The sequence below is a fragment of the Salmo trutta genome, chromosome 5, assembly GCF_901001165.1.
Source record: "Salmo trutta chromosome 5, fSalTru1.1, whole genome shotgun sequence".
In the NCBI taxonomy this organism is placed as follows: Eukaryota; Metazoa; Chordata; class Actinopteri; order Salmoniformes; family Salmonidae; genus Salmo; species Salmo trutta.
Genome location: NC_042961.1, coordinates 38,690,805 through 38,717,213, shown reverse-complemented (window position 1 = coordinate 38,717,213; position 26,409 = coordinate 38,690,805). Strand labels below are relative to the sequence as shown.

At 42.5% G+C, this 26,409-nt stretch overlaps 1 protein-coding gene across 1 annotated transcript in view; it reads left to right on the top strand.

Moving 5' to 3' along the window:
* Window positions 1-1,285: 1,285 nt before the first annotated feature.
* Window positions 1,286-26,409, top strand: part of LOC115194927 (actin-binding LIM protein 2) — a 69,456-nt gene continuing 44,332 nt past the window's right edge. The window contains exons 1-2 of the mRNA XM_029754847.1: window positions 1,286-1,699; window positions 10,008-10,169. Coding sequence (XP_029610707.1) covers window positions 1,684-1,699; window positions 10,008-10,169 — 178 coding nt within the window. The 5' untranslated portion in view covers window positions 1,286-1,683. The remainder of the gene's footprint in view (window positions 1,700-10,007; window positions 10,170-26,409) is intronic.

Here is a 26,409-nt window from a genome sequence, read left to right as displayed (position 1 = left end):
AGTCTCTCTCGCAGAGCTCAACTGCCACCGAGCTATAAGTGGTTACGTTGCTTTCACACAAATATAATTTTGAGGAGATGGGAAACTCCATTAGAATCGGATTGCGTGACGATTAGCTTAGTTGGGTGGGGCGTTTCTCCATTCATTGCCCAATGGAATTCCTATCTTCTCCTGCCGTGTCTGTTTCCTACAGACACGGCGCATTGCGACATGGTACTTGAAGGAGAAACGGAGATGAATAATTTGTTACAATGTTTAGATTTAGCACATCTAAGCAAAATCTATACTTTGTCATTATTATATAGCTATGATGCGTTCTTACACGATTTCCTGATTTTCACAGAACATATGCGTTCACCAAATTGACATGAGTTTCATGATTTTTATTTCTGCAGGTAGATTATGCCTTTAACCTTAACTTTAAAAAAATGGGTTTAATGCTTTAACTTAACCTTAAAGAAACATGGATGTTTGAGAAACATGGATGAACGTCTAATTCTAACGTGAGACTGTGAGAGCTTGTTGTATATTCACTATGTCTCAAAGAAGCTTGAGTTTCAAATGGTGAAGTCTATTAAAATGCTTATGACTGTCAATGCTGTCAGAAGTTATGTTCGGTAGTATGTCCGCTTGGCAAATATATAGCCTATACTGCTTTAGCAGTGATATATTGCATTAATGATGGATACCATCAATACAACCCATGATGCAAGTTTCCAGGCACCATCACTCCCCAAAAGAAATGAACAGGCTATGTCAGTGAAAGTCATGTCATAGTAGTACTGGAATCTACTGTATGAGACAGTTATGCTACTATAATGAGCTAACATTACATAACTTGAGATGATGGTAATGATAATAATGATGTTTATAATTACATTTGTTACCAGTAGCCTAATAAAATGTGTGGCCCTCTCCACTCCTGACCCCTTTATCCTAATTTCTGTTTATTGAGATCCCATTTTCTTAAGTGTGGAGTTTACTGCAACTGAAGACACATTCATTATTGAGATCACTTGGAGAGGAAAAAAAGGCACTACTAGCAAGTGCTCTCTGCCCTTTACAGAAGCACTGTATAACATTCATTGTCCACTTGCTCAAGAGAAAGTAGGATATAACACTTCCGTTTTATCAAGGTTATTACACATGAGATTAATGAGAATTAAATTACTCCACGTTTTATGCAGTTTTTATTATCAACTGGAAGACACCTCAGTCTACGCACAAGAAGGCGCATCCATATTCCATAAACACACGCATCTCTATGCTGCCAGTCGGCTGGTGCGGTAAACGAGATTCCCGAGAGGTGGTGTCATTTTTTTTTTTAGGACTGGAACTTCTAGAATATTCTGTTTATATTAGATAGCTGCAATAGCTCAACAATAACTCAGCCCTTGTACCCGAGAGAGGCTTTCGGGAATCATATGACCTGCTGCCGCTCATTCCAAAGATAACCGACTGTTGACCGCTCACGCTACCGCAGCTTTCTCGCTCCTTCAAAAAAAAAACACACACTCCTCGAGCGTGCCGCACCGGACCCCGCGCATTAGAAAACAAGACGTTTGGAGGATGTACTACAACACCGCTCAACGGCAGAAAGAACTTGGATATTAGGATAAGAAACACCGCTCTTCGTTTTGTAAAGGATTTTACAGTTGAAAAAGGGACACTGACAGAGCCACAATGCCAGAAGAAAAAGGTAATATACCGCAGGTTCGTTTTCTCCCACCAAGCGTGTGTTTACTTTGTAGAGAGCACGGGTCGGTTATGGGACATAGACGCTTCTCGATGGCCACTATAGACCGTAGCCCTCAGCGCAGTGTGCGTCAACTGGAAAGCCAATGGAGGGCTCATTGATTTATCATTGTACAGAAAAGATATGCAGTATTCTGCCCAATAAGACATAGGCTACCTTATCTCTTTGGACTATTTTAAGGGACAAATAGGATTAATTCCATAATTTAATATGATTAGACAATTGTCAAAAAATTAATACAAAACAGGACTTTTGTGTCTTATGTAATCCTAATTAAATTGACATTAGCCAGATATTAATACCAGAAACAAACAACAACACTCTCTCAGTGTAGGCTATGACTAATAATGTGCCAGAGTGATATGCGACAACGCTCCATGAAGTCCCTGGCAGGGAGCACTGTGCTTTTGGGCACCTGCCTGACTGTGACACAAGATGCCTGTCTGGCTGGCCGTTCAGGCACGAATCCAATGACAAGGGGCCAGTCTGGCTCAAATTGGAAAACAAATGAGATATTTTGTTATGATAGGAGATATGTTTTTGGTGTGTGTGTATCTGTGTGTGTACATGTGTTATAGCAGCATTACACCGTGGGATCTGGAACAGATGAAGTAACATCCTACAGCCCTTTCCCCTCTTTTCTGATAATATGCAGTGACAAAGTGGGAGCCAAAACAAACGCCTTAGCCTATAGAATCAAAGTGTTTTCTCTGGTCTGCAATGTCATGTCCTTAACTGCCTTGTTAAGTTGTATACGCAGCCATCTTTAGAGGGTCAGCTATGTCTTGGTTATACATGGACTGTTGGCCATAACTGTAGTGTGTTTGTGCGGAAGGGGAGGTGTGGACAGTTAGTAAGATCACAATGTGATGATGCTCGGCTTTGAAAGCTGTTCTTGTGGGGATGGCTAGCTGTCAGCAGGCAGAGCGACACCCACTGGCGTACCCCACAAGGGTTATGGGCCCCTGGAGGTTGCCCCCATAGAATTAGGAATTACAATACTAGAATGTACATGAACCTTATGATAGGATCAAGGTCAGGGAGTTGGTCAACCAGGGTTTGCCAGTGCTGTGTTAAGATATTTAGTAAAATAACGAATTTGAAGAATTGATCTGCTCTGTATGTTTGTTAGCTATCTAGACAGACAGTTTTAGAGGAATGATTCCATAAACTGTTCAAATTAACTGCCGATATGCCAACATCCCATTCATACAATGCAGTCAATCCACAACCATACACTGGCTTAAATCCAGTAAATGAAACAAGTATTGATATTGTATCATATAATAGAACTCTCAGCTTTCCAATAATAATAAATATATATGGCCTGTTTACATATATTTTAGAGGCTATTTATACAGAAGATTTGTATAAAACCCATATAAACTGTATTTATGATTATATGACAATATTTTAGCTTGACAATAATTATATTAAAATGTCTGATATATCACGCCTTTATTTTATTTTCCTGCATAAGTAAAATCATGACAATATGTGTAGAATTGCAGGAAATTAGCTTAAAAAATGCTAAATTATCTCAGCCTAATTGCAAAATGTGTAGAATAGCATGAGATTAGCTATAAAACTGCACATTTTTTTCTCTGCCCCATAGCAGTATGTGCGGTAAGCCATTGGTGACACCCCTCATTCCTCCAGGTGGCTCAGTAAACAAACCCCGCTGTCTGTCTGTCCGTCGGTCTGTCCGCAGTCACACAGTCACATGTGAGGAAGAGAGAGGCCAGCATCCCTTCTCCCTGTCACTCCCTTCTCAAAGTGCTCCTCTGAAGTTTTCAATGTCTGTCTCTTAGCATCCTCTGCTTTCTAGTATAGATCTGAAAACACAGCATGGGCATTATGTTTGATGCTCACTCAGGCTTATCTTTCATCTGTCCTGTTTTTTTTCGCCAGAGGAGATGAGGGAAGGGAGCACTGCCGCTACCTCGCTCTCCAACCAAATTGCATGAATTAAGGAACAAACTGAACTAGAGAGGAGATTCTGCAACTCTTAGAGCACAATGGAAGTAAAAACGTATTCAAAGTTACAGGTTTGTTACGTTTCGGCTTTTGCCCTTCTTCCTCAGAGGACATGAGGAAAGGAGATGAGGAGAGAAAGCCACGTTTAGCATTCAGACACAGGCACTTTTAAGTGAACCGTCTTCATTTTTAAAAATGTATTTCACCTTTATTTAACCAGGTAGGCTAGTTGAGAACAAGTTCTCATTTGCAACTGCGACCTGGCCAAGATAAAGCGTAGGAATTCGACACATACAACAACACAGAGTTACACATGGAATAAACAAAACATACAGTCAATAATACAGTAGAACAAAAGAAAACAAAAAGTCTATATACAGTGAGTGCAAATGAGGTAAGTTAAGGCAATAAATAGGCCATGGTGGCGAAGTAATTACAATATAGCAATTAAACACTGGAATGGTAGTGCAAGTAGAGATACTGGGGCGCAAAGGAGCAAGATAAATAAATACCGTATGGGGATGAGGTAGGTAGATAGATGGGCTGTTTACAGATGGGCTATGTACACCCATTCATCCTAGAGGTTAAAGGAAATAGGATGTGTACTACGTTCAGTTAAAATAGTTATGCAATCCTATCCCTTAGGTGTTAAACCTGCTGGGCATATGCCAGTGTTTTAGCACCACCAATGCTGCTAAAGAAACGCTGACTCAAACGTTATCTTGAATGTTTATTCCGGGTCTTGTTGTTCCTAGCTGGTATACACAAACAGTTAGCACAAATCGGTGGGTCGGTCTCTCTCTCTCTCACTCTCTCTCACACTCACACACACAATACCATCTCAAGCTATGTGCTGTGATTTTGTGCCGCATCATGGTGTCTGCTGTGTTAACAGGTCACACGGTTCCTATATTACCCACGCTCAGACGATCCTCCGGGCATCACGTCTCCTCTTCTCTCATCCTCCTCTCCTCCGCCACTGCCTTTGTCCTAGCCGGCGCTGCGCTATTACAGGGTCGGCGTTACATTCAACTGACTTCATACATGCTTTAAATCAGAATGTCATGGCTGCACAAATTGTCACCGAAGTGAACTTGCTTAGTAATGGTCGGGTGTCACTCATGAATTAGTCACACATAGGCTAAGCTGGAGTCCCCTTCAACATTGCACTGATCTGAACCCAGTGTGTCAAAGCTTTGATATCGCTGTAATGCTTAATGTCGTAAGCCCCTCGTGATGCTGTCACGTCTCCGATGTAAACAACCATTAAAGACCCACCGAAGAGGATGCTATTTAAGAGGATACTGTTTGAGTGTCGTCCTTAAATACTGAGCTGCAGCTGCCCTAATCAATTCTATTAACCGTGTTACGTACTCGGTCATGGTCGGCTGGTCGGCCATATCTGGACTGACTGGCGCACAGAGCTCATCTCATCACCCAGATTTCAGAGAGAGAAGGAGAAAAGATTAAGAGAGAGAGAGAGAGAGAGAGAGAGACAGAAGTTGGTGACAGAGAGGGAGGGAGGGTGAGAGAGAGAGATGACTAGACAGAGATGGTGAGAGAGAAACAATGAGATGGATGGCACTTGTAAATCATGGAATAAGCATATTAACATTGATGTCCTTCCGAATGGGAATTTGACAAACAGCAATCCATAAACACCAGCTGCATGTTGCAGCAAAATGTGGGATCACTGGAATGCCAAAGGCTGTATTTGTCTTCCATGTGCGGAGCGTCTGTCTGTACAAAAAAAATCTGAGTTGCATCATCATCTTTTGAATGGGGATAAAGCGCTCTGTAGTATTTGACCCTGGGGTAATAGGTCATAGGTCAAATGCATGACAGATCTGCCACTTGCCACTACCCTGGCTGCTGCCATGCCAGCTTTTCTGGACTTTTCTGGATTTGGGGGGTTCCCGGATGTTGATATCCATGCCAGAATAAATCATTCCAAAATGAAAGAATATGGATTACAGAGCTAAAGCTAGGGGATCTAATGCCTATCCCTGTTAAGGTACATCCCAAGGTCAATGTTTTGGCCACCAGAAAATGCCCCTGCGCTGGTAACCCAAGCTTTTTAATCATCCACCACCGCCAGCCAGGCAGATGGACCCTGCCTGGAATGGAGCACCATGGAATCGCCTTGGGTTGAGGGAACAGGCTATTTTTAGTGAAGAGCATGGCTCCTGGAACAGGAATTCAAGATGGCTGCCCATCTGGGCCACACTGACTGCTCACCTACAGTAGCTATCGTCCAACCAAAGGAAAAATGCCTGCCTGTGTATGGTGTTTGTGCGTGCACGTGTGTGTGTGTTTATGCGTGTGTGAGTGTGTGAGTGTGTGTGTGTGAGTGTGTGTGTGTTTATGCGTGTGTGAGTGTGTGTGTGAGTGTGTGTGTGTGGTTGGGTGGGTGGGAGGACATAGATGGCATGTCCCGGTGGTCTGTAGTGGTGCATAGCTCAGATTATTTTCTGGCTGTGACCTTTTGGGAGGGCGACACTGTGGGTTTGTGTCTGTCAGCGAGGGAGCAGAGGAGAACAGGGTGATTGATGAGCAGGACATCTGTGCCAGGCTATAGGCCTTGGTCTACACTGCCCGTACAACTGTTGGTATCTGTGGAGAGAGAGAGAGAGAGAGAGAGAGAGACAGAGGGCAGTGGGCAGACCCCCCATTTCCTCCAATAGAATAGTCTCGGCTGGACCCTTGCTGTGCCACATGGTTTCAATCAACTCAGGCGCTTGAAGTGCCTCAGACCATTTTATGAGGACGCGTGACTTTCCTTCCCCCAAATTCTTGGCTTTATTGGTACAGTAGCAGCCAGTGTTGTAGTTCTAAAGTCTGGTCTCAGTTTTGTCCTGTGTCGGGTACATTTTTACTCTGTCTTGACTCGGAGTAAAAAACTCATCATTATCAGCTTCCATTCAGTGAGCGTGTAAAACCGCAATGTGAGACCAAATATATCATGAACATCTTATCGCCTATTGAAGCTTGGGCTTCCTACTAGCTCACTATTAGTAAGGGGCGATGGGGGGAAATTGTAACAGTCTTTATATCTATTATAGACATGTTTGCGCAGTGGCGAACCGTGGCTATTGGACCTAGGCTTTCAGTTGGGGGAGGAAAAAAAACATGTCGTACCAAACTCAAAAGTTGAGAAAGCTAGCAGAAACCTAGCATACCTTAATGCGCCCGACTGAATCAAACAGGCCTGAGGCTGAGCCGAGCTTCGTGCTGCCACTCACACAGAGACAGAACCCGCACAGATAATTCTACCAGCAACAACAACCACACTGCTTACGCTAACCTACTGTATGGTAGCCTAACACCATCACTATCACAACATCCCCAAAAGCGACAACAGTGACACATCAAAGGATGTGCATGACAGGTTTGTGATGCTGAAAGCACAGCGGCCGTAATACCAGCGCACTCCATGTGGGAGAGTGCACTTTTTGTAAAACATACAGGGCCGATAGAAAGACTGAAGTCACACACAGCATGATGTTAAAGAATAAACAGCCCATTCACTCTGACATAATAAGCCAGTAGGTCCCAAACACAAGAATACAAAAACACAACCATTAAGCTACGCATTTCCAAATCGAAATGTACAGTTAATACTTCCCATTGCAAACATATTTTTTTCCATTCAGCACACAAAGTAACCGATGATCTAAAGTTCAAACGCGACAAAGTTTCACGCACATAAAGTTATTTTCAAAGAGATAGCAAACAACAGCAAGTGAACTGCAATAAAAAAAACAGTTCCACTCACCGTGTTTTGGATCATTTGAAACAGATGCTGATCCCTTGAAACATAACTTCTTGTTCAAAGTTGCTATTGAAAAGGGCAAAGCTAACAAATTAGCAACAGCATCCTTTTCGATAACACCTGCTGCAGCCGCTTCAAACTAGCCTACAACAAAAGCTAGCTAGACCCGCGGGAAAACTATTGCTCGCTACTGCACAGTTTCCATATGTTTTTGTAAAAACAGTCCCATCCATTACAAGTCAAAATGTGATTGGTTGATTCCACTGTCACTGCACACTTCTGGCCTAATGTCAGATGCCTTCTCTCTAGCTTCTGATGGCCTAGCCAATGGCTGATTTAGCTAGAATTATCTCCCCGGAGACCACCAAAGAAAAATCCTGATTGGATATTTCTTTAGCTTCAGTGTTAACCCTTTCCTTTCCAACAGAAATTGAAGAGATTAAATCAGAATATCATTGAAAATAATAATATAATTAGAATATAATTGAACTATTATTGAACAGATTAAATAGAAAAAGATATTAAAACGGCATTTATTTATTTTATAAATCCTTAGCCCTTCTCTGAAAGCATAGAAGTCCCTCGTGTAGTAATAAATTGTAGAGTGGCTCTCTATTTGCCCTCAGCATTTTCTCACCATTCTGAATGTCTAAAGAATCCATATGTTGTTCTGAATTCCAATCATGCTCTTGAATTGGACTTGCGTTTTTCTGGTCTCAGTCTTGACTCGGTCTCGGACCCTTCGCCCTCCTCCTGGTTTCAGTCTTGACTCGGTCTCGCCCCGCTCTGGTCTTGGTCTTGAATCAGTCTCGCTTTAGGTGGTCTCGAACACAACACTGGTAACAGCATACCCAGATGCTGAAGACTGGTAGCTTACACTGTAATAAGACAGAGTTCTGCTTCCTGTTGACAAGCAGTAGACTTCCAATATATGTCAGAGTTTTGGGAGACCTTCTTAGAGATGTATTTGATTATATTATATGCCTCCTGTTGTACTTTCATGTGATTACTACGAATATCTCCATAAAAATGCAATTGATCGTAATCTGGAATTATGGATTTGAATTCAAAGCAGATATTGGGGTCATGGTGCACTCTGTTAGGCCATGGCCTTATCCAAAGACAAGAACTTGGAACATGAAGTATGATCAACCAGCACCACACCTCTAGCCTTTATGGCGAATATCCTTTCTTTGTCATCCCAAGGCATTAGTTCACGGAGGTTCATGAGGTCTTGTTTGCCTTGAAGTTTGCCTCACACACTCCCCGGTCCCTGTTGTTTAACCGGTCTTACGCTCGCTCTATAAAACTGAAAAATAGCTTTTTACCTCACCAGAGGCCCTTTAAACATTCCCAGAATGCTTTGCTCTACCTCCGAGTCTGGTTCTTCTAGTCATGGCTGAGAGGCCCAAGACCTCAAAGGGCTAATAAACGGTGTTGAAGGTGTTTTCACTGTCGTCAGTAGTATTTACCATGTAAAGAGTACCTACAGCCCACAGACATAGCTCTACAGCTTGTAGAGTGCCTAACATGCCTTTGTTTGCGTCCCAAATGGCACCCTATTCCCTACATCAGGCACTACTTTTGACCAGAGCCATATGAGCCCTGGTCAAAAGTTGTGCATGACATATGGAAAAGGGTGTCATTTGGGATGCAGACTTTATCTCATTTGGGCCTAAGTAGAGGCTAAACAGGGACATTTCTCAAGTTCTCAATGGTAATGTTGGCAGACAAAGAACAGAGAGGAGAAAGTCTTGAATGAATGAATGAATGAATTAATGAATGAATAAATGAATGAATGGAGGGACACTGAAGCTGAAACTGGTTCTCGGGTAAACACTAGTCTAGCAAACGGTGCCCTGCTTAGCGCAGGCAGTCTATCTGAATGCCATTGTTTCCCCCTTCTTTTGAACCCCAATTAGGAGTAACCATGGTGTCCAAAACAGAACCGGTTTGACGAACCGAGAGAGAGAGAGAGAGAGAGAGAGAGAGAGAGAGAGAGAGAGAGAGAGACTATTTGTCTGATAAGTTGTCAGTATTGGGATGGGATGATGACATGCATGGATAAGTATGCGAGTGCTTTGTGTCATTATAAATGGAGAAGGGTGAGGTGCTGAAAGAAGTAAGTTGATGTTGTATGCTGTACCATGACTAAGTTATCAGGCTTGTCACTGTAAGACATAGTTACGTAGGCTAATTGATGCACCAATTATCTGGTCATATCTTTACCACTACTCATAGACATACAGTACTTGTCATATTTCATAACAGTACATACCATGTGCGGGCCTCCGGGCTATTTGAAGTTTCGAACATACTAATGTAATGTGTGTGTGTGTGTGTGTGTGTGTGTGTGTGTGTGTGTGTGTGTGTGTGTGTGTGTGCGCGCTGTATGAGTCATGAATGCTTTTGTTCATGAGTATTTGTGTGTTTCTACACGTGACTCTCCAAATGCATGTGTGTGTATTTTCTATCTAACCTCTGTGCCGCTCTCTGTTTCAGTGTTTCATCAGCAGGCTGTCCACAGCCCTCTGGAGCAGGGGAAACAGGGGGGCAGCAGCAGCAGCACTTCCATCCCCTGTCAGAACTGTGGCAAGGCCTGCAAGGGAGAGGTGCTGCGCGTGCAGAACAAACACTTCCACATCAAGTGCTTCGTCTGCAAAGGTACGTCGGCCTTGACCCCTAACCTCTTATTATCTAGTCAATGCATGTTTTTTTTATCCAGTCATTTAGCAGACGCTCTTATCCAGAGTGACTTAAAAGGAGCAATTAGGGTTAAGTGCCTTGCTTAAGGGCACGTCGACAGATGTTTCACCTCGTCGGCTTGGGGATTCGAACCAGCAACCTTTCGGTTACTGGCCCAACGCTCTCACCAGATACAGATACAAGGACACACAAAGACTGCTGACTAGTTATCATGAGCACAGGCAGTTAGCTACTGGATTTCCTGCATTTTTATGGGCATTGGTTATAACAGGTGTAACATACTGTACAGGTCAGTCATCATATTTGCTACCGTATCTCACTCACCAGAGCACTACCATAGAAAACAAACAGGCTAGGTTAGATAGGGCAGGTCAAAGCAATCAAAGAACAGAAGGATCAGGGTTTCCTGTTTTGTCTCTTTTAGTGTGTGTGTGTGTGTGTGTGTGTGTGTGTGTGTGTGTGTGTGTGTGTGTGTGTGTGTGTGTGTGTGTGTGTGTGTGTGTGTGTGTGTGTGTGTGTGTGTGTGTGTGTGTGTGTGTGTAGCTGAAGAGTTGGCTGCTGTGATCTCATATTCAGCCCACTCCCCCTTTCTCTCTCAGTCATCTCCATTGCACTCTGTAAGGCCCCAGTCTTTCACTAAGGGCTTGTATCAGTGTGGTGTTGATATGAACACAAGCGGGGTCGCTAGGAAACCAGCGGGGTCGGGACAATGTTGGGCACTTCCTGCAGTTTATCACGTTTATTCTTACATCAGTGTGTAACGTCACTGGACACCCCCCCGGGGCATTCAAACTCTCTTCTAGGAACGAGGGATGAGTAAAAAGGAGAGAGGGAATGAAGATGAGCTGAAAAATAAAGGCAGGTCTAGACTCTAGTGAGTGACACTGTCTAAAGAGATCATCCTCTCATTTAGGCTTAGGCGGTATCCAGATTGTCATACCTTCATATCGACATTGTGCCATACCGGGATATTCGGTAATACCGGCACTGAACACAAGGGGCGCTATTTTCAGACTTCACTGAGACGTTGTAATCTGAAGGTTAGCAATGCTAACAAGGACATGCAAAATCCCAAATAGAATGCTAATGAAGGCATTGAGAACATTTTATACAGTCTCTGACCTAAACTATTTTCAGGACAGACATCCCAGCTCATAAAGTTATACAAGTAACTCTTAAAACTACTACTCACAGTTTGCTGCACGCACAAAACAAATATTAGACAGCAAAGCTCTTGATCCAGGAGGGGATTCTCTGCTGTTACCGGCAAGCGAAACTTGATTTTTGGAAGAAGCTAAACTTCGCTAGATAGCTAACTAGCTACTAAATTAGCAAACCAAATGAACAACTGCAGAGCATTTAACACATTTAAGAGAGTTAACTTAATAGTTATATGATATCTAGCTGGCAAACATTTAGTTGTGAATTCCATACTCTAAGTAGATCACCTGGTGCACAACAGTGAGTGACTCACAAGGCTCCAGTCTCTTGTCGTTGTGTGCTTGTAAACAAACAATTATGTGACAGGTGAAGTTAAGAACACGATATTCTTTATCTTCTAACATATTGCGCAACTTGACTACAGGTATTTACTTAAAAAGCTGCTACAAATATTCAAATGTATCAAAAAACTTCAAAGAAATAGTTTCAACGGTATTGACGGTATTGAAAAACCATCCCTTAGCTATTTCAAAATACCCCAGTATATACGGTATACCGCCCAAGCCTACTCTCCATGTTGAAATGTTTATCCCTGGTTTACTGATTCTTAGGGGACCATTAAGTGTGGTCCGAGGGGAAGTGTGCTAAGTGTGAAGATTCTTACACCTGCAATTGTATTTTATTACATTTTCTTTAGCAATTCCTACATTTTCAATATTCCCCCCACTTTAGGTTTTTGGTTTATGCCTGAAATACGGTATGTATTCATGTTTTATTCATTTGTCAGTGTGGTTTCTCATAGGAAATGTATGAGGCTCGTTAATGAAATGTCAGGCATTTAGAGGGAGGTATTAATACCCCTTATAGACTCAACACTGACAGGGAGAGGCACCAAGGGGGGTCGTCCACACCCCCATCCCAATCCCTTAACCACCCCCAACCCCCTAATGACAAAAAAAACGAAACTAGAGTGTTTCCCGAGACAACACCCAGCTCAACCTCCCCCCTTATCAGGAAGCCTTATTTTGCCCTTCCCAGAATTCCACTGCAGGAATGCAATTTTCCATCTAATTGTCGGATTTATACTGCCAGAATTCTTCATGTATCATGAGGTATGAGGGTGGGGGCCCGTTTTGACGATAAACTTCCAGATGTTGTGGACTGAGTGTACTCCAGAGCTTGAGGTAGAAGTTACTCTGAAGTCCATATCTAGGAACAGATTACCCTACCTCTAATCTTAACCTTACCCATTAGAGGGATGAATAAACATCTGACCCTGTATCAGGGGTTGGAGGTAACTTCAATCTACTCTGGCTCCGGCCACTTTATAGGCTGCAACAGGGCCGTATCAGAAAACCATCAAAGACTCCTCAGGTTGACCTGGAGGAGAATCAACCATATCAAATATATGACCTCCCTGTTTGCTTATCGCTAATTAGAGCTACCGCGGGTGTAAGCCAGACAGCTAACGGTGCCAGTTCTGAAGGGGAAACCATTAGCGCTTTAGTAGCCAATTATAATTAGCACTATGCTACACAGGGGTAGTAATTTAATGTAACCCCCCAGTGGCTCTGGTAGTCTAATATCATCTGGGCTAGGGGTGGTAACACATAACACAGCCTCAGATATAGCCCTATGCTGTTTAATCATGTTACTTTTAGCTAGCTAATTAACTTTATGCTAGGAATGCTATCAAGTGTTGCTAGCTTTTGTTGATGCAAGAACTCTATCTGGTAGATAGTGTCCTGTTATGTCTGATTTTATGACACCAGATTAATTAGTTAGTTAGTGAATCAGCTATGTCCAAAATGAAAGATACACTGAAACCGTTGTCTGGCAGAACATTGAGGAGATTTTTATCCCTCGCCTGTTTTTGTTCTCATGGAGGATGATAACATCACAAAAGCATTTTCACACAAGGGGGAATTGACTACTGCCAGCAAAACTGTGGACACCCAATCTTACTATACAAGCTTACAGGCCGGTGAGCATTATACACATAGACCTACGGAAAAACAGGCATCTGTTAGCGATATCAGCTATCAATGTCATTATTAACCTATCCAAATAGATTCCTTCCTAGAACTATTGATGTTGGACAGTAAACATACACTAACAACCACATGTTCCTGGGTCTATTTGACAGTATGAGGCTGCAGGAGTGGGGGGGGGGGGGGGGGGGGGTAGGGAAACAGAGAGAGGGGAACAGGGAAACAATGGCAGCTGTTTTAGATATTCTCAATGGGGGTGTTGGCTTTTGGCCTCTCTGTTCTCTTGTTGCTTGACCAGAACCTTCGTAGCTCGGGTGTTTTTTATTTTTTGTCACTCAGGGATGGGATAGTGACCTCACCCCACGCTCACACATACCACCAACGCCCACCCCTGTATACCAGAAACAGGTCCGAGGTCTAGTGCTTGTTCCATAGGGGTCCTTCTGGACCAGGTCTAGATTGGAATGGAATGTACTCATAGGGATAGTACATTAAACATAGGCTGTTGGGTAGGGCCCAGAGGTTTTCCTGTTCAGGACAAACTAAGGATCTTGAACATAGGTTACTGTAGAAAACGTCAGGTTTTCTCCTGTTCTATGTCAGGGCCTGTGAACGGAGAGCGGAGAAAAATCCAATGTACAAACATGATGTAATACCCCGTGGGAACGGATAATAGACACAGAACCATGCTAGCTTGCCTCTCTTACGTTGTCTTAGAATTCTGCTAGCAGTTTAGCTCCACCGAGTGGGAGGAAAGTCTCACCTTGAAGTGAGTTTCTGTTTCTCATGTCAAAATGATTGACCGTGGGCAAAACAATCGACCATAGACTCTACACTCCAATCCCCACATAGCATTGTATTCTGTCGACACACACGCATGTCCACTCATGCTACCACCCAAGCACACACTGTAAAATACAAAGGGGCTTTTACAAGGGACTGCCAACAAGGTCACACACACATATCGGCATACACATTGCACACAGTACATACTGTATATATTTAATAGCAGCAGCATATTGAGGCTGTATGTAGGGTCACTTGGTGTCTTGAAGACTAATCTGGCTTAACCAGATGTCTGGGTTGGCTGTTGTGTCCATTTTAATTTTCCACTGCAGGATCAGGATAGGGAATTAGATTAGCCACAAATTACATCTTAATTACATGCAATTTCATTAGCATCCTGTGGTCTGGTTCTGTTCAGCTTTCAAAAAGGTCATTTGCGCGTACCACGGACATGCACGCACACGCACACACACGCACACACACGCACACACACACACACACACACACACACACACACACACACACACACACACACACACACACACACACACACACACACACACACACACAGAGAGAGAGAGAGCCAGTGTTTCTACAGCCCAGACTATTGATAGTTCAATGTTAGCCTTCAGGCCTCTCCAACCAGGGAATTGTATGCACACAGACCCGGTCTGATTCATTTGTTGATGAGCTGCTCAAGTGTGTGTGTGTCAGTGTGTATTATTTTCACTAAGGAAATCTGCTGGTTAGGAAACATTATGAAACATGTCAAAGGAGCATTTCAACACAAATTGGAAATCCCTGAATACCTACAGCAGTTCAGGGCACATATTCATAAAGCGTCTTAGAGTAGGACTGTTGATCTATGATCAGTTTTGTCTTTTAGATCATCATGAATAAGATTATATGGACGGAGTGGGGAACTGATCCTAGATTATCTTGATGAATAGATTAAACTAGTTGGATGTTGAAGTACACCTCAAAGTGTCTTCATCCATTTAATCCTGTATTATACAACCCAAGAAATGACTCGGTTTTAAGTCCTAAGTCTCACTGCGAATGACCTTTTGAAGAAATTATACAATAGAGAGATTTCTTATTATTTCTCTCAGCAGGAAATGTATGAATTAGGTGGAGAAAAGCACTCTGATTTCACATAGTGTACAGAGGGGAATCCTCCTCCGAGATATTCCGAGTGCCTTTATTATGTAAGTAGCTTCCCTTTCCATTTTCCCTTCATGCTACATTAGATAACCTTTCACAAATGGGATGTTCTGAAGATAGTGAGTTTTGGGCCTCGCAAACTGGCATTAGTCTATTGTATTCTGTATTGTATAATAGTATTGTCAGAACCCTGGTCAGTGTAGGCTCTTATTGACCGGCTATAAACAGGCAGTATAATGAAGGTTTGAGGTGTGTGGGTGGGTGTGTGTGTGTGTGTCTGTGCTAGAGCTGGGACGATAAAGGACAATTCCACGATAATGGAACTACGCTTTGACTCAGTTTTTTTCACATTAAAAGGTCGATGTCCGCACCCCCGCGGAAATATAATTAGCATAATAAAAAACAAAAAACATACAACTCTACATGAGGGTGTTTTTATTCATGTAGGCTACACTGCCCTGCAAAATAATTTTAAATGTGGTCACCTTAGTGTGTGTGTCCGGTTGTGGCTCTGTTTTTCCCCAGCTTCCTGTTTTTATTCAGCCACCGCGAGCCGAAGGTTAGCTATATCAATGCCTCTCTCTTACACAATGCACCCATACCAATAATTCATGAGACATGGGTCTCGGTGTGTGTGTGTGTGTGTGTGTGTGTGTGTGTGTGTGTGTGTGTGTGTGTGTGTGTGTGTGTGTGTGTGTACTGTGTGTGTGTGTGTACTGTGTACCTCTAGAGCATCATTCAATTTCTGCTTGATGTCAACGCTCTGACTGACTGGGAAACCCTGGCCTAGCGCACTAGTGTGGCTGCAGCACTATGGAGTAGTCGGGTTGAGTTCCCACTTAAAAAAAGACTACAGTTTACTATAGAATACTACAGTCCTGTAGTAAACTGTATAATACTATACTACACACTGTAGTATCCCTCTAACATAAGTAGTACTTACTATAAAATATTGCAGTGTACTGTAGAATACTATAGTACAGTAAATAGTACAGTATTATATGCAAAAATAACTACGGTCTGAAAAAACACTAACTATTGTAAATACTACAGTACTTAAATTGCATATACCCTGCCCATTCCCCTCCCCCGTATCAACATTTGTGCCACCCATAAGTGCTATTTTAGTATTTCTACAGTAGGTTTCCTCAAAGAGAAAGCCCCAACTTCTATTTCAAAGATCATTTAAAAAAAACACTGTAGTGAAAATACTACAGTAGTGTCTGCAGAAACACTATACTGTCAAATTCAATCAAATTTGATAGGCTATTCTTCATTTGACAGCCTTATTGTGCGTACGGGGATAAAGCACACCCAAACAACACTTGATTTGATTAGATCTGATTCCATAAGTGCAGCAGCAGGCAGGGGAGCAAGTGGTCAATTTCTTTTAAGCTGCTTTGACACATCGAAAATTACGGATACGAGATAAATGAAGGAGAGAAGAGAGGAAGAAAGCTCGACAATTTCCGTTAGTGGAGAGGAGCGTACAGGCCACACCCTCTCTCTGCTCTGCACTGAACTCTGGGGATTATGTGATGGTAAACTGGGTTAACCCGTTACATAATCCACTCCGCTCAACACACCCTGAGAAGAACTGAAGCATTTAGAGCAGTCCTTTATGTTCGTCTGATTGAAGATACTGCATCATCATCATCCTCATCATTTAGACACTGATTTTAAAAGGAACCGGTAATCTGAAATGGAAATATGTGCTCTCTCCTCTCTTCATTAGCGCTTCTCTCACCTCTCTTTTCAGAGACAGACAGTAGGCCTATTTAGAGTGTCATCATGCTGGCTGTCCTGCCTGGTTACTGAAAGAGATATATTACTCATATTTATTATTACTCAGTCATTTACATTACTTGCCATGCTTAGGACTGGTGTTTATTTATTTTTCAATGGGTGATGACGATCAAAATCATTATCTTCACTGTCATATCTTTATCATTCCCAGTCTTCTCTGAGTCATCCTCCAGCCAACTCCATGTCCTTTCTACTAGGTCACAGGTCACACGAGGATGTTTGATGAGTCTATGCTGGTGCCAGTGTGTCCCAAACGTCACATTCTCTGGCACCGGGAGTAGAGGCAGAGGGGATAGGATTCTATCTGCTACATACCAGAACATACCAGATCAGAGTCCTGACTGCATACCAGAACTCCTCCTTCCCAGGCTAAATCCATCCCCTAAACCTTACCTCCATGTTTGGCCCAATCCCAATCCCCGTACGGGAATTCTGTCCACTGCTAATGTACAGTGGTTCCTCATTTAAAAGTTGCATCATACCGCAGTATAGTCTGCTGAGTTATGCTCTGATATGTTTTGGTTAGTCGCAGTGCTTGCCGTTAATGCTAATTCGAAACACCAGACGAGGTCTTTAGGCACATCTACTCCAACTAGTCTTTTTGTAAATAATTATTTTATTAACGAAAACACAAAGATGTTCAACAAATACTGTATATGCTTCTTTCTATTGATATGCAGTATGTACATCATTAGCTATTATAAGGTTGTTTTGATTATTATGTGGATTATTATCAAGGCACAAGGCGAGAGAATGGTCATGGACAGGCAAAAAGGTCAAAACCAGATCAGAGTCCAGGAGGTACAGAGTGGCAGACAGGCTCATGGTCAAGGCAGGCGGAATGATCAGGCAGGCGGGTACAGAGTCCAGAAACAGGCAAGTGTCCAAACCGGGAAGACTAGAAAAAGTTGAATAGCAAAAGGAGTACGGGGAAAAACATGCTGGTTGACTTGACTAAACATACAAGACGAACTGGTACAGAGAGACAGGAAACACAGGGATAAATACACTGGGGAAAATAAGCAACACCTGGAGGGGGTGGAGACAATCACAGGAACAGTTGAAACAGATCAGGGCATGACAGATTATAATAAATTGTCATATTTATATGTGGTTGAAGCATTTTCGTCAGGGCAGAACAGGTCTGTGATATTGAGTTAGACATTTCAAATTGTGGTCTTGTGTCAGGTGAACTGTTGTGTCCTCATCTTTTGGGCTGATAATTTAGTTCAAGCATTTGTTATAAAAAGAAGTAACAAAGGGAGCCTTGAATAATGAAACAATAAATGAACTGCAACATGTTGGCTAAAGCAGTTGCAATCACGAATGCATGCAACTGTTTTTTCTTGGCTGTACTATTATTGTATTTGTTGTGCTGTTCCAAATAGTCCGAATTTTTAAAATTATTTTCCTTTGAAATGAATTTCGTTCTCCCTACTGCCAATCGGCAGATATCTCAATTCTTATTAGTCAATGCCCATCACGTGATCGTGTCATTCTAACAGGCATTGCAGCTTCGAAGTAGGCTACCAGTGAAGACAGACCGATGCAAAGGCGTGCATCCTTCTTATCGGATTCGGAGGCGTATATTGAAGATGTTAGAAGAACTGTCCACATTTACTTTTTGTCAGCCAACAAGATGAGTAGGCCTAACAAACAGCAAAAGTACTAGCCTATTGTCACGACCGTCGTATGAATAATTGGACCAAGGTGCAGCGTGAGTAGAGTTCCACATTTTAATGATAGTGAAACTTCCAAAACAACCAAAATATAACGATTGTGAAATAAGTAGCGCAAATAGGCACTCATAACAAAACAATATCCCACATAGCAGGTGGGAAAACGGACACACTAAGTATGATCCCCAATTAGAGGTAACGATTATCAGCTGCCTCCAATTGGGAACCATACACACACACCAACATAGAAATATAATACCCAGAAACCCCCCTAGTCACGCCCTGACCTATTACACCATAGAGAACCCCAAGGGCTCTCTATGGTCAGGGCGTGACACCTATGTCAATCTACCAACCGTCCATAGTAGAAAAGTTGGCTTATTCTATTGGTCAGTTTGTCCTGTGCGAGAAATAAATATTCCAGACATACTCTGGGACAGTTGTGGGACATAAAAAAAAGAAAAATAATGAGGCTGATGCAACAGATCACAACGTTTAGCTTTGTTGGGTTCTGAGAATATGAAAATATACTTATTCATGTCACTGATGGAGTGCTGAGGTTTAGAGGGTCTACACCAGAAGTTAATGGTTATCTGTAGGAGGAAGGTATTATTTTGTGTGTGCAACAAAGCTTGGAATGTGTTGAGTGCAGGGAAGCGATTACATGTAGCAGGCATTGATGAGGGGAGAGAGCCATGGATTGGTGATGGAAGGGGGTTGAGGTCAGGTCAGGTCACTTTAAGGGAGAAATAAAAGTTTATGGCCCGTATCACTAGTGTCCTGCTTAGCAGTAAAGAACGATGTTTGTACAGATGAGTAGGAGGAGACTCAGCCTATGAGGAACGGTTAAATATCAGTGCTTGTGTGAAAATGTTTTTGTCTAATGCAGCTGTATTGATCTTCTAGGCAGAATAAACTTGGTTAAGCTTTCATAGTGTCCGTAGAGTTTTTGTTTACTCTGAGAATTAAAACCTAACAGCTTCAAATGTTGATAACTATTAGGCTATTTCTTTACATTATAAGCGCAGCAGTGCGCGCACTGCAGTAAGAGCAAATATTCCGAAATGCAATTAGCGGGAAAACACCATTCTCGAATAGAGGTCGGCCGATTTAATCGGAATGGCCGATTAATTAGGGCCGATTTCAAGTTTTCATAACAATCGGAAATCGGTATTTTGCCGATATTTTTATTTTATTTTGATTAAAAAAAATTCAATCTTGCAACCTTACGGTTAACTAGTCCAACGCTCTAACCACCTGCTTTCGCGTAACCTCAGAAGGTTGTAATGCAGTAAGAAGCTACGGTAAGTTGCTAGCTAGCATTAAACTTATCTTATAAAAAACAATCAATCAATCATAATCACGAGTTAACTGCACATGGTTGATGATTTTACTAGTTTATCTAGCCTGAAGTCTAGAAGTATATATTTTTAAACCTGCATTTAGCTAAATGAAATCCAGGTTAGCAGGCAATATTAACCAGCTGAAATTGTGTCATTTTGCGTTCATTGCACGCAGTCAGGGTATATGCAACACTTTGGGTAATTTGTCAGAATTTTACATAATTATGACATAACACTGAAGGTTGGGCAATGTAACAGGAATAACGTTTTGTTTTCGAGATGATAGTTTCCGGATTAGACCATATTAATGACCTAAGGCTCGTGTTTCTGTGTGTTATTATGTTATAATTAAGTCTATGATTTGATAGAGCAGTCTGACTGAGCGATGGTAGGCAGCAGCACGCTCGTAAGCATTCATTCAAAATAGCACTTTTGTGCGTTTTGCCAGCAGCCCTTTGCAATGCATTGCGCTGTTTATGACATCAAGCCTATTAACTCCCAAGATTAGGCTGGTGTAACCCATGTGAAATGGCTAGCTAGTTAGCCGGGTGCGCGCTAATAGCGTTTCAAACGTCACTCGCTCTGAGACTTGGAGTAGTTTTTTCCCTTCCTCTACATGGGTAACGCTGCTTCGAGGGTGGCTGTTGTTGATGTGTTCCTGGTTCGAGCCCAGGTAGGAGCGAGGAGAGGGACGGAAGCTATACTGTTACACTGGCAATACTAAAGTGCCTATAAGAACATCCAATAGTCAAAGGTATATGCAATATAAATCGTATTGAGAGAAATAGTCCTATAATTCCTATAATAACTACAACCTAAAACATCTTACCTGGGAATATTGAAGACTCATGTTAAAAGGAACCACCAGCTTTCATATGTTCTCATGTTCTGTGCAAGGAACTTAAACATTAGCTTTTTTACATGGCACATATTGCACTTTTACTTTCTTCTCCAACACTTTGTTGGAAGGTTTGAAGGTTTGCTGTGTCTGTCAGCGTAGTGTCCAGAGCAAGGAGGCGCTACCAGGAGACAGGCCAGTACATCAGGAGACGTGGAGGAGGCCGTAGGAGGGCAACAGCCCAGCAGCAGGACCGCTACCTCCGCCTTTGTGCAAGGAGGAGCAGGAGGAGCACTGCCAGAGCCCTGCAAAATGACCTCCAGCAGGCCACAAATGTGCATGGGTCTGCTCAAACGGTCAGAAACAGACTCCACGAGGGTGGTATGAGGGCCCGACGACCACAGGTGGGGGTTGTGCTTACTACAGCCCAACACCGTGCAGGACGTTTGGCATTTGCCAGAGAACACCAAGATTGGCAAATTCGCCACTGGCGCCCTGTGTTCTTCACAGATGAAAGCAGGTTCACACTGAGCACGTGACAGACGTGACAGAATCTGGAGACACCGTGGAGAACGTTCTGCTGCCTGCAACATCCTCCAGCATGACCGGTTTGGCGGTGGGTCAGTCATGGTGTGGGGTGGCATTTCTTTGGGGGGCCGCACAGCCCTCCATGTGCTCGCCAGAGGTAGCTTGACTGCCATTAGGTACCGAGATGAGATCCTCAGACCCCTTGTGAGACCATATGCTGGTGCGGTTGGCCCTGGGTTCCTCCTGATGCAAGACAATGCTAGACCTCATGTGGCTGGAGTGTGTCAGCAGTTCCTGCAAGAGGAAGGCATTCATGCTATGGACTGGCCCGCCCGTTCCCCAGACCTGAATCCAATTGAGCACATCTGGGACATCATGTCTCGCTCCATCCACCAACGCCACGTTGCACCACAGACTGTCCAGGAGTTGGCGGATGCTTTAGTCCAGGTCTGGGAGGAGATCCCTCAGGAGACCATCCTCCACCTCATCAGGAGCATGCCCAGGCGTTGTAGGGAGGTCATACAGGCACGTGGAGGCCACACACACTACTGAGCCTCATTTTGACTTGTTTTAAGGACATTACATCAAAGTTGGATCAGCCTATAGTTTGGTTTTCCACTTTAATTTTGAGTGTGACTCCAAATCCAGACCTCCATGGGTTGATAAATTGGATTTCCATTGATTATTTTTGTGTGATTTTGTTGTCAGCACATTCAACTATGTAAAGTAAAAAGTATTTAATAAGATTATTTCTTTCATTCAGATCTAGGACGTGTTGTTTAAGTGTTCCCTTTATTTTTTTGAGCAGTGTATATATATATATATATAAGGCTTGATTCTGTCAACATACTTGAGTCCCCGTTGTATATATATATATATATATATATATATATATGTACATACACTACCGTTCAAAAGTTTGGGGTCACTTAGAAATGTCCTTGTTTTAAAAAAAAAAAAGTCAATTAAAATAACATCAAATTTATCAGAAATATAGTGTAGACATTGTTAATGTTTTAAATGACTATTGTAGCTGGAAACGGCATATTCTATATGGAATATCTACAATGTCGTACAGAGGCCCATCATCAGCAACTTTCACTCCTGTGTTCCTATGGCACGCGTTGTGTTAGCTAATCCAAGTTTATAATTTTAAAAGGCTAATTGATCATTAGAAAACCCTTTTGCAATTATGTTAGCACAGCTGAAAAGTGTTGTTCTTATTAAAGAAGCAATAAAACTGGCCTTCTTTAGACTAGTTGAGTATCTGGAGCATCCGCATTTGTGGGTTCGATTACAGGTTCAAAATGGCCAGAAACAAAGACCTTTCTTCTGAAACTCGTCAGTCTATTCTTGTTCTGAGAAATGAAGGCTATTCCATGCGAGAAATTGGCAAGAAACTGAAGATCTTGTACAACGCTGTGTACTACTCCCTTAACAGAACAGCGCAAACTGGTTCTAATCAGAATAGAAAGAGGAGTGGGAGGCCCCGGTGCACAACTGAGCAAGAGGACAAGTACATTAGAGTGTCTAGTTTGAGAAACAGACACCTCACAAGTCCTCAACTGGCAGCTTTATTAAATAGTACCCGCAAAACACCAGTCTCAACGTCAACAGTGAAGAGGCGACTCCAGGATGCTGGTTACACTTCACAATAGGACAACTCTGACTGACCGCAGCATCTATCTGTAGTCTAAACTGTGGCACAAATTGTGGGATATTTCACACCTAGCCGAGATATTAGACTATCCCTTTGTAAATGAATGGAGGTGTGAATGTTTCTGTCTGAGCATCTCTCTCCTCTTGCACTGTCCTGCAACGGGCAAAATAATCAGCTGGCGGAGGTCCCGGAGTTGAGAGAGAACATGGGTAAATACAATGGTGCAATTACACTTGACATGTGGGTGCCGATTTTTTAAAAATAGGGTACTTTTGCCTTACAGTCCACCACATGAACAAAGAGTGTTTGCTCGTGGAGAGGGTGCTATTCGCCACGGAGTGGGACAGTTCCCAGCTCCAAACTGCAGATAACATGAGGCCAGCTACTGTGAAAGAATACTTGTGGATCTTGTTGCTTTCCTCTATCGCTTCAAAGAGGCCACGCTCGACTTGGAGGCAAGGAAACAGCCTACTCTTCACCTGGTAATTCTGTGGTTCCAAAGGATAAAGCGTCACCTACAGATGGATTTGTGGTGTCAGAGAGAAGCCAGCTGCGATCCCGTGACCGGGCTCCCGTGACCATCCTCTTCCTGCACAGCAATTTGAAGAGATCTGAGTAATGAATGGACTGTTTTTGATTTTATGGATTTAGTGGCTTTATTTGTTGGCTAATATTATTAGGCTCTTTCAAAGCGTTTTGAGTTGTCAATGTGCCACAATGCATTGTGAAAATGTTAATATATTGTTCTTAATTCATGACATTGTTTCTGTTTAGCAAAATGTTCCATAGACATGCAGACAAATTAATTCGTGCAGAAAAAGGAATAATAGCCTACTGTCGGTAGTCATAGAAACAATTAGGCTAAACCAATTGATGTTATTTTATTGGGTAATGGATCGGCTCTTGGAACTCATTAGAGGCAGCTTCTTTCTTCAATATAATCATTCATTCAGAAGGTTAAACCCATAGGTCTTCAGTAAATTCAGTTAGATTACCAGGTTCATTTTTTATTAGGTTGTTATAATCCACGCCTTCTGGGAATTTGATCAAATCCAAAAGTTAGAATGTTGGTTGTCCAGAAGTATTTCAATGGAAATGTACTTTTAATCTGTCTGTCTGCATATTTCAAGACTTGGCATATGAGGGTGCAGTGAGATATCCGATGGGTTGGACGATACTTTTCTTTTATCTTGAAAAAACATATACTTAAAAACTGGGAATCAACCAATCCTCCATCATGAACACAATGGAAAGGTCAAGTGCTTTATTATCCAAATGTTGAAAGTGCGTGGGCAACGTAGAGAAACAAAATGGTGCAGTTTGAGGCCATGTGGTTGAGAGTGATGCAGGAGCTGCAGATGGGGGGGGGTGTGAGCATGTGGGTCTGAGCAGGTGTGATGTAGTTGATGCTTGTGTGATGTTGTCGTTTGTATGTGTATGTTTTGCGTTGTAACAAAAAAAAGAGTAAAAAAAAATATAGGAAAAATGACAGCTCACAACACAAATCTGATTATTAATTATGAATAGGATTTATTTGATTTCTTTAGTTTACATTCTTCATTTTAATCACAACGTAACAAATAATTGAACAGATGTACACACACATGAACAGATTAACTTGGTCAAAACATTTCTTTATTAAAGACGATTAGAAAGAATGGAGGTACTTATTTATTAAGATCCAAAGCCAGAAATGAGTGAGTCACTCAGCTTCATGCTGACAAAATAGCCTACTAAATAGGCCAAGCCTAAACTAATACATTAAATTGCCTAAATAAACTCGTAACAAATAAATGAAATAGCCCAGTTCTTGAAAACATGGGCAACCTTTTTCCGTCCTTATCCTCGCTGGACTCTCATTCAGTTTCTTCTTCGCATCATCAAAAAAGGACTCCATGTTTCAGAAACTCACTCTATATAGAGCAGGCAGTCAGTCGCTCCACACTGTGGTAAATAAAGCTAGTTTGTAATCTTAGAATTCTTTCTGTCTGATTTTCGAGGGGGAGAAACCGAAAGCAATGCCAAAAGCATAATCAGCGTTCTAACTCCCACTTGTGATAGTGTGGCGCAATGAAGGAATGAGCAATTTACCACAATATGCCACTATCTACCACAAAGTGGTCACGGCATAACCTCAAAACTTTTAATTGAGGAACCACTGTACCTGACCTGCATTTTTGTGGGGTTGACCTTGGTAATCATCAACATCGTCACCATGAGCCTGCATTACTGTAATGCACCTCCACTTCCCCTACATTTCCCCCTCCTTATACAGATAAATCCTTTCTGTGGTCTGTGGTAGACCATCTGCTGCAGGTATAAATATCTATCTGTGAAAGACAAGCCTGCTGTAGACCCTCTTAGGACCTTCACTCTCTTTTTCTCTCTCTCTCTCTCTCTCTCTCTTTCCCTCTCTCTTTCCCTCTCTCAGGAGAGAGTGAGCGAGGGATCGAGAGAGAAACAGAGAGAGCGAGATGTTGGTTCAGGTTACCCGCGGTGCTGGCAGAGGGTCAGTGGATCTAGGGTGGCGCCAGGATTTAAACACTCCTTTTAGTTGTTTCATAATTCCTCTGACCCATTAGGGACCTGAATCAAGGAGAGAGGTATGAGGAATGTTCTGTAGAGGACTGACTGATAGTACGATAGTTTCACAGTTCAACCTGGTTGCATAAGAGCAACATAACTATATACGGTCTCCAAACGTAGAATAGAACCAATATATCCACTCACAGATCTACAAGTAACACTAACTATTGTCACCACATCATACAGTACATTGTGTTATGTACAGTTTGATCCCTCGCAATTAACCCTTTCTAGTCCAATCACTATAAGACATGTTGAAAACAATGCTTGTTGCCTCATGTCCAGCAGCTTCCAGGTTTACCCGGCTGGGCCAGAGTGTTATGATCGTATTCAGGACAAGGTTCACATGCAAGCACAAACACTCACACGCACACACACAAACACACGCATGCACACAAAGGCAACTCTGGACAGGGTTCATCCCACAGGCCCGGATATTAGAAAGCTGGCTGCATGTGTTACATTCTAGTGTGGCTCTAACCAATGAGAATCGAGCTTCCATTGGAAAATATGTCCACCACTTCCTGAGCAACATTCAATGGTTATTGTTTGGCAGCTCTTTTATTGGGATGGTGCTTCCCTGGGTCAGGTTGTTAAAAGGTTGTCATAAGGTTGTAAAGAAGTTGCAGTGGGCCACAATGATTCCCGTGGTGTAA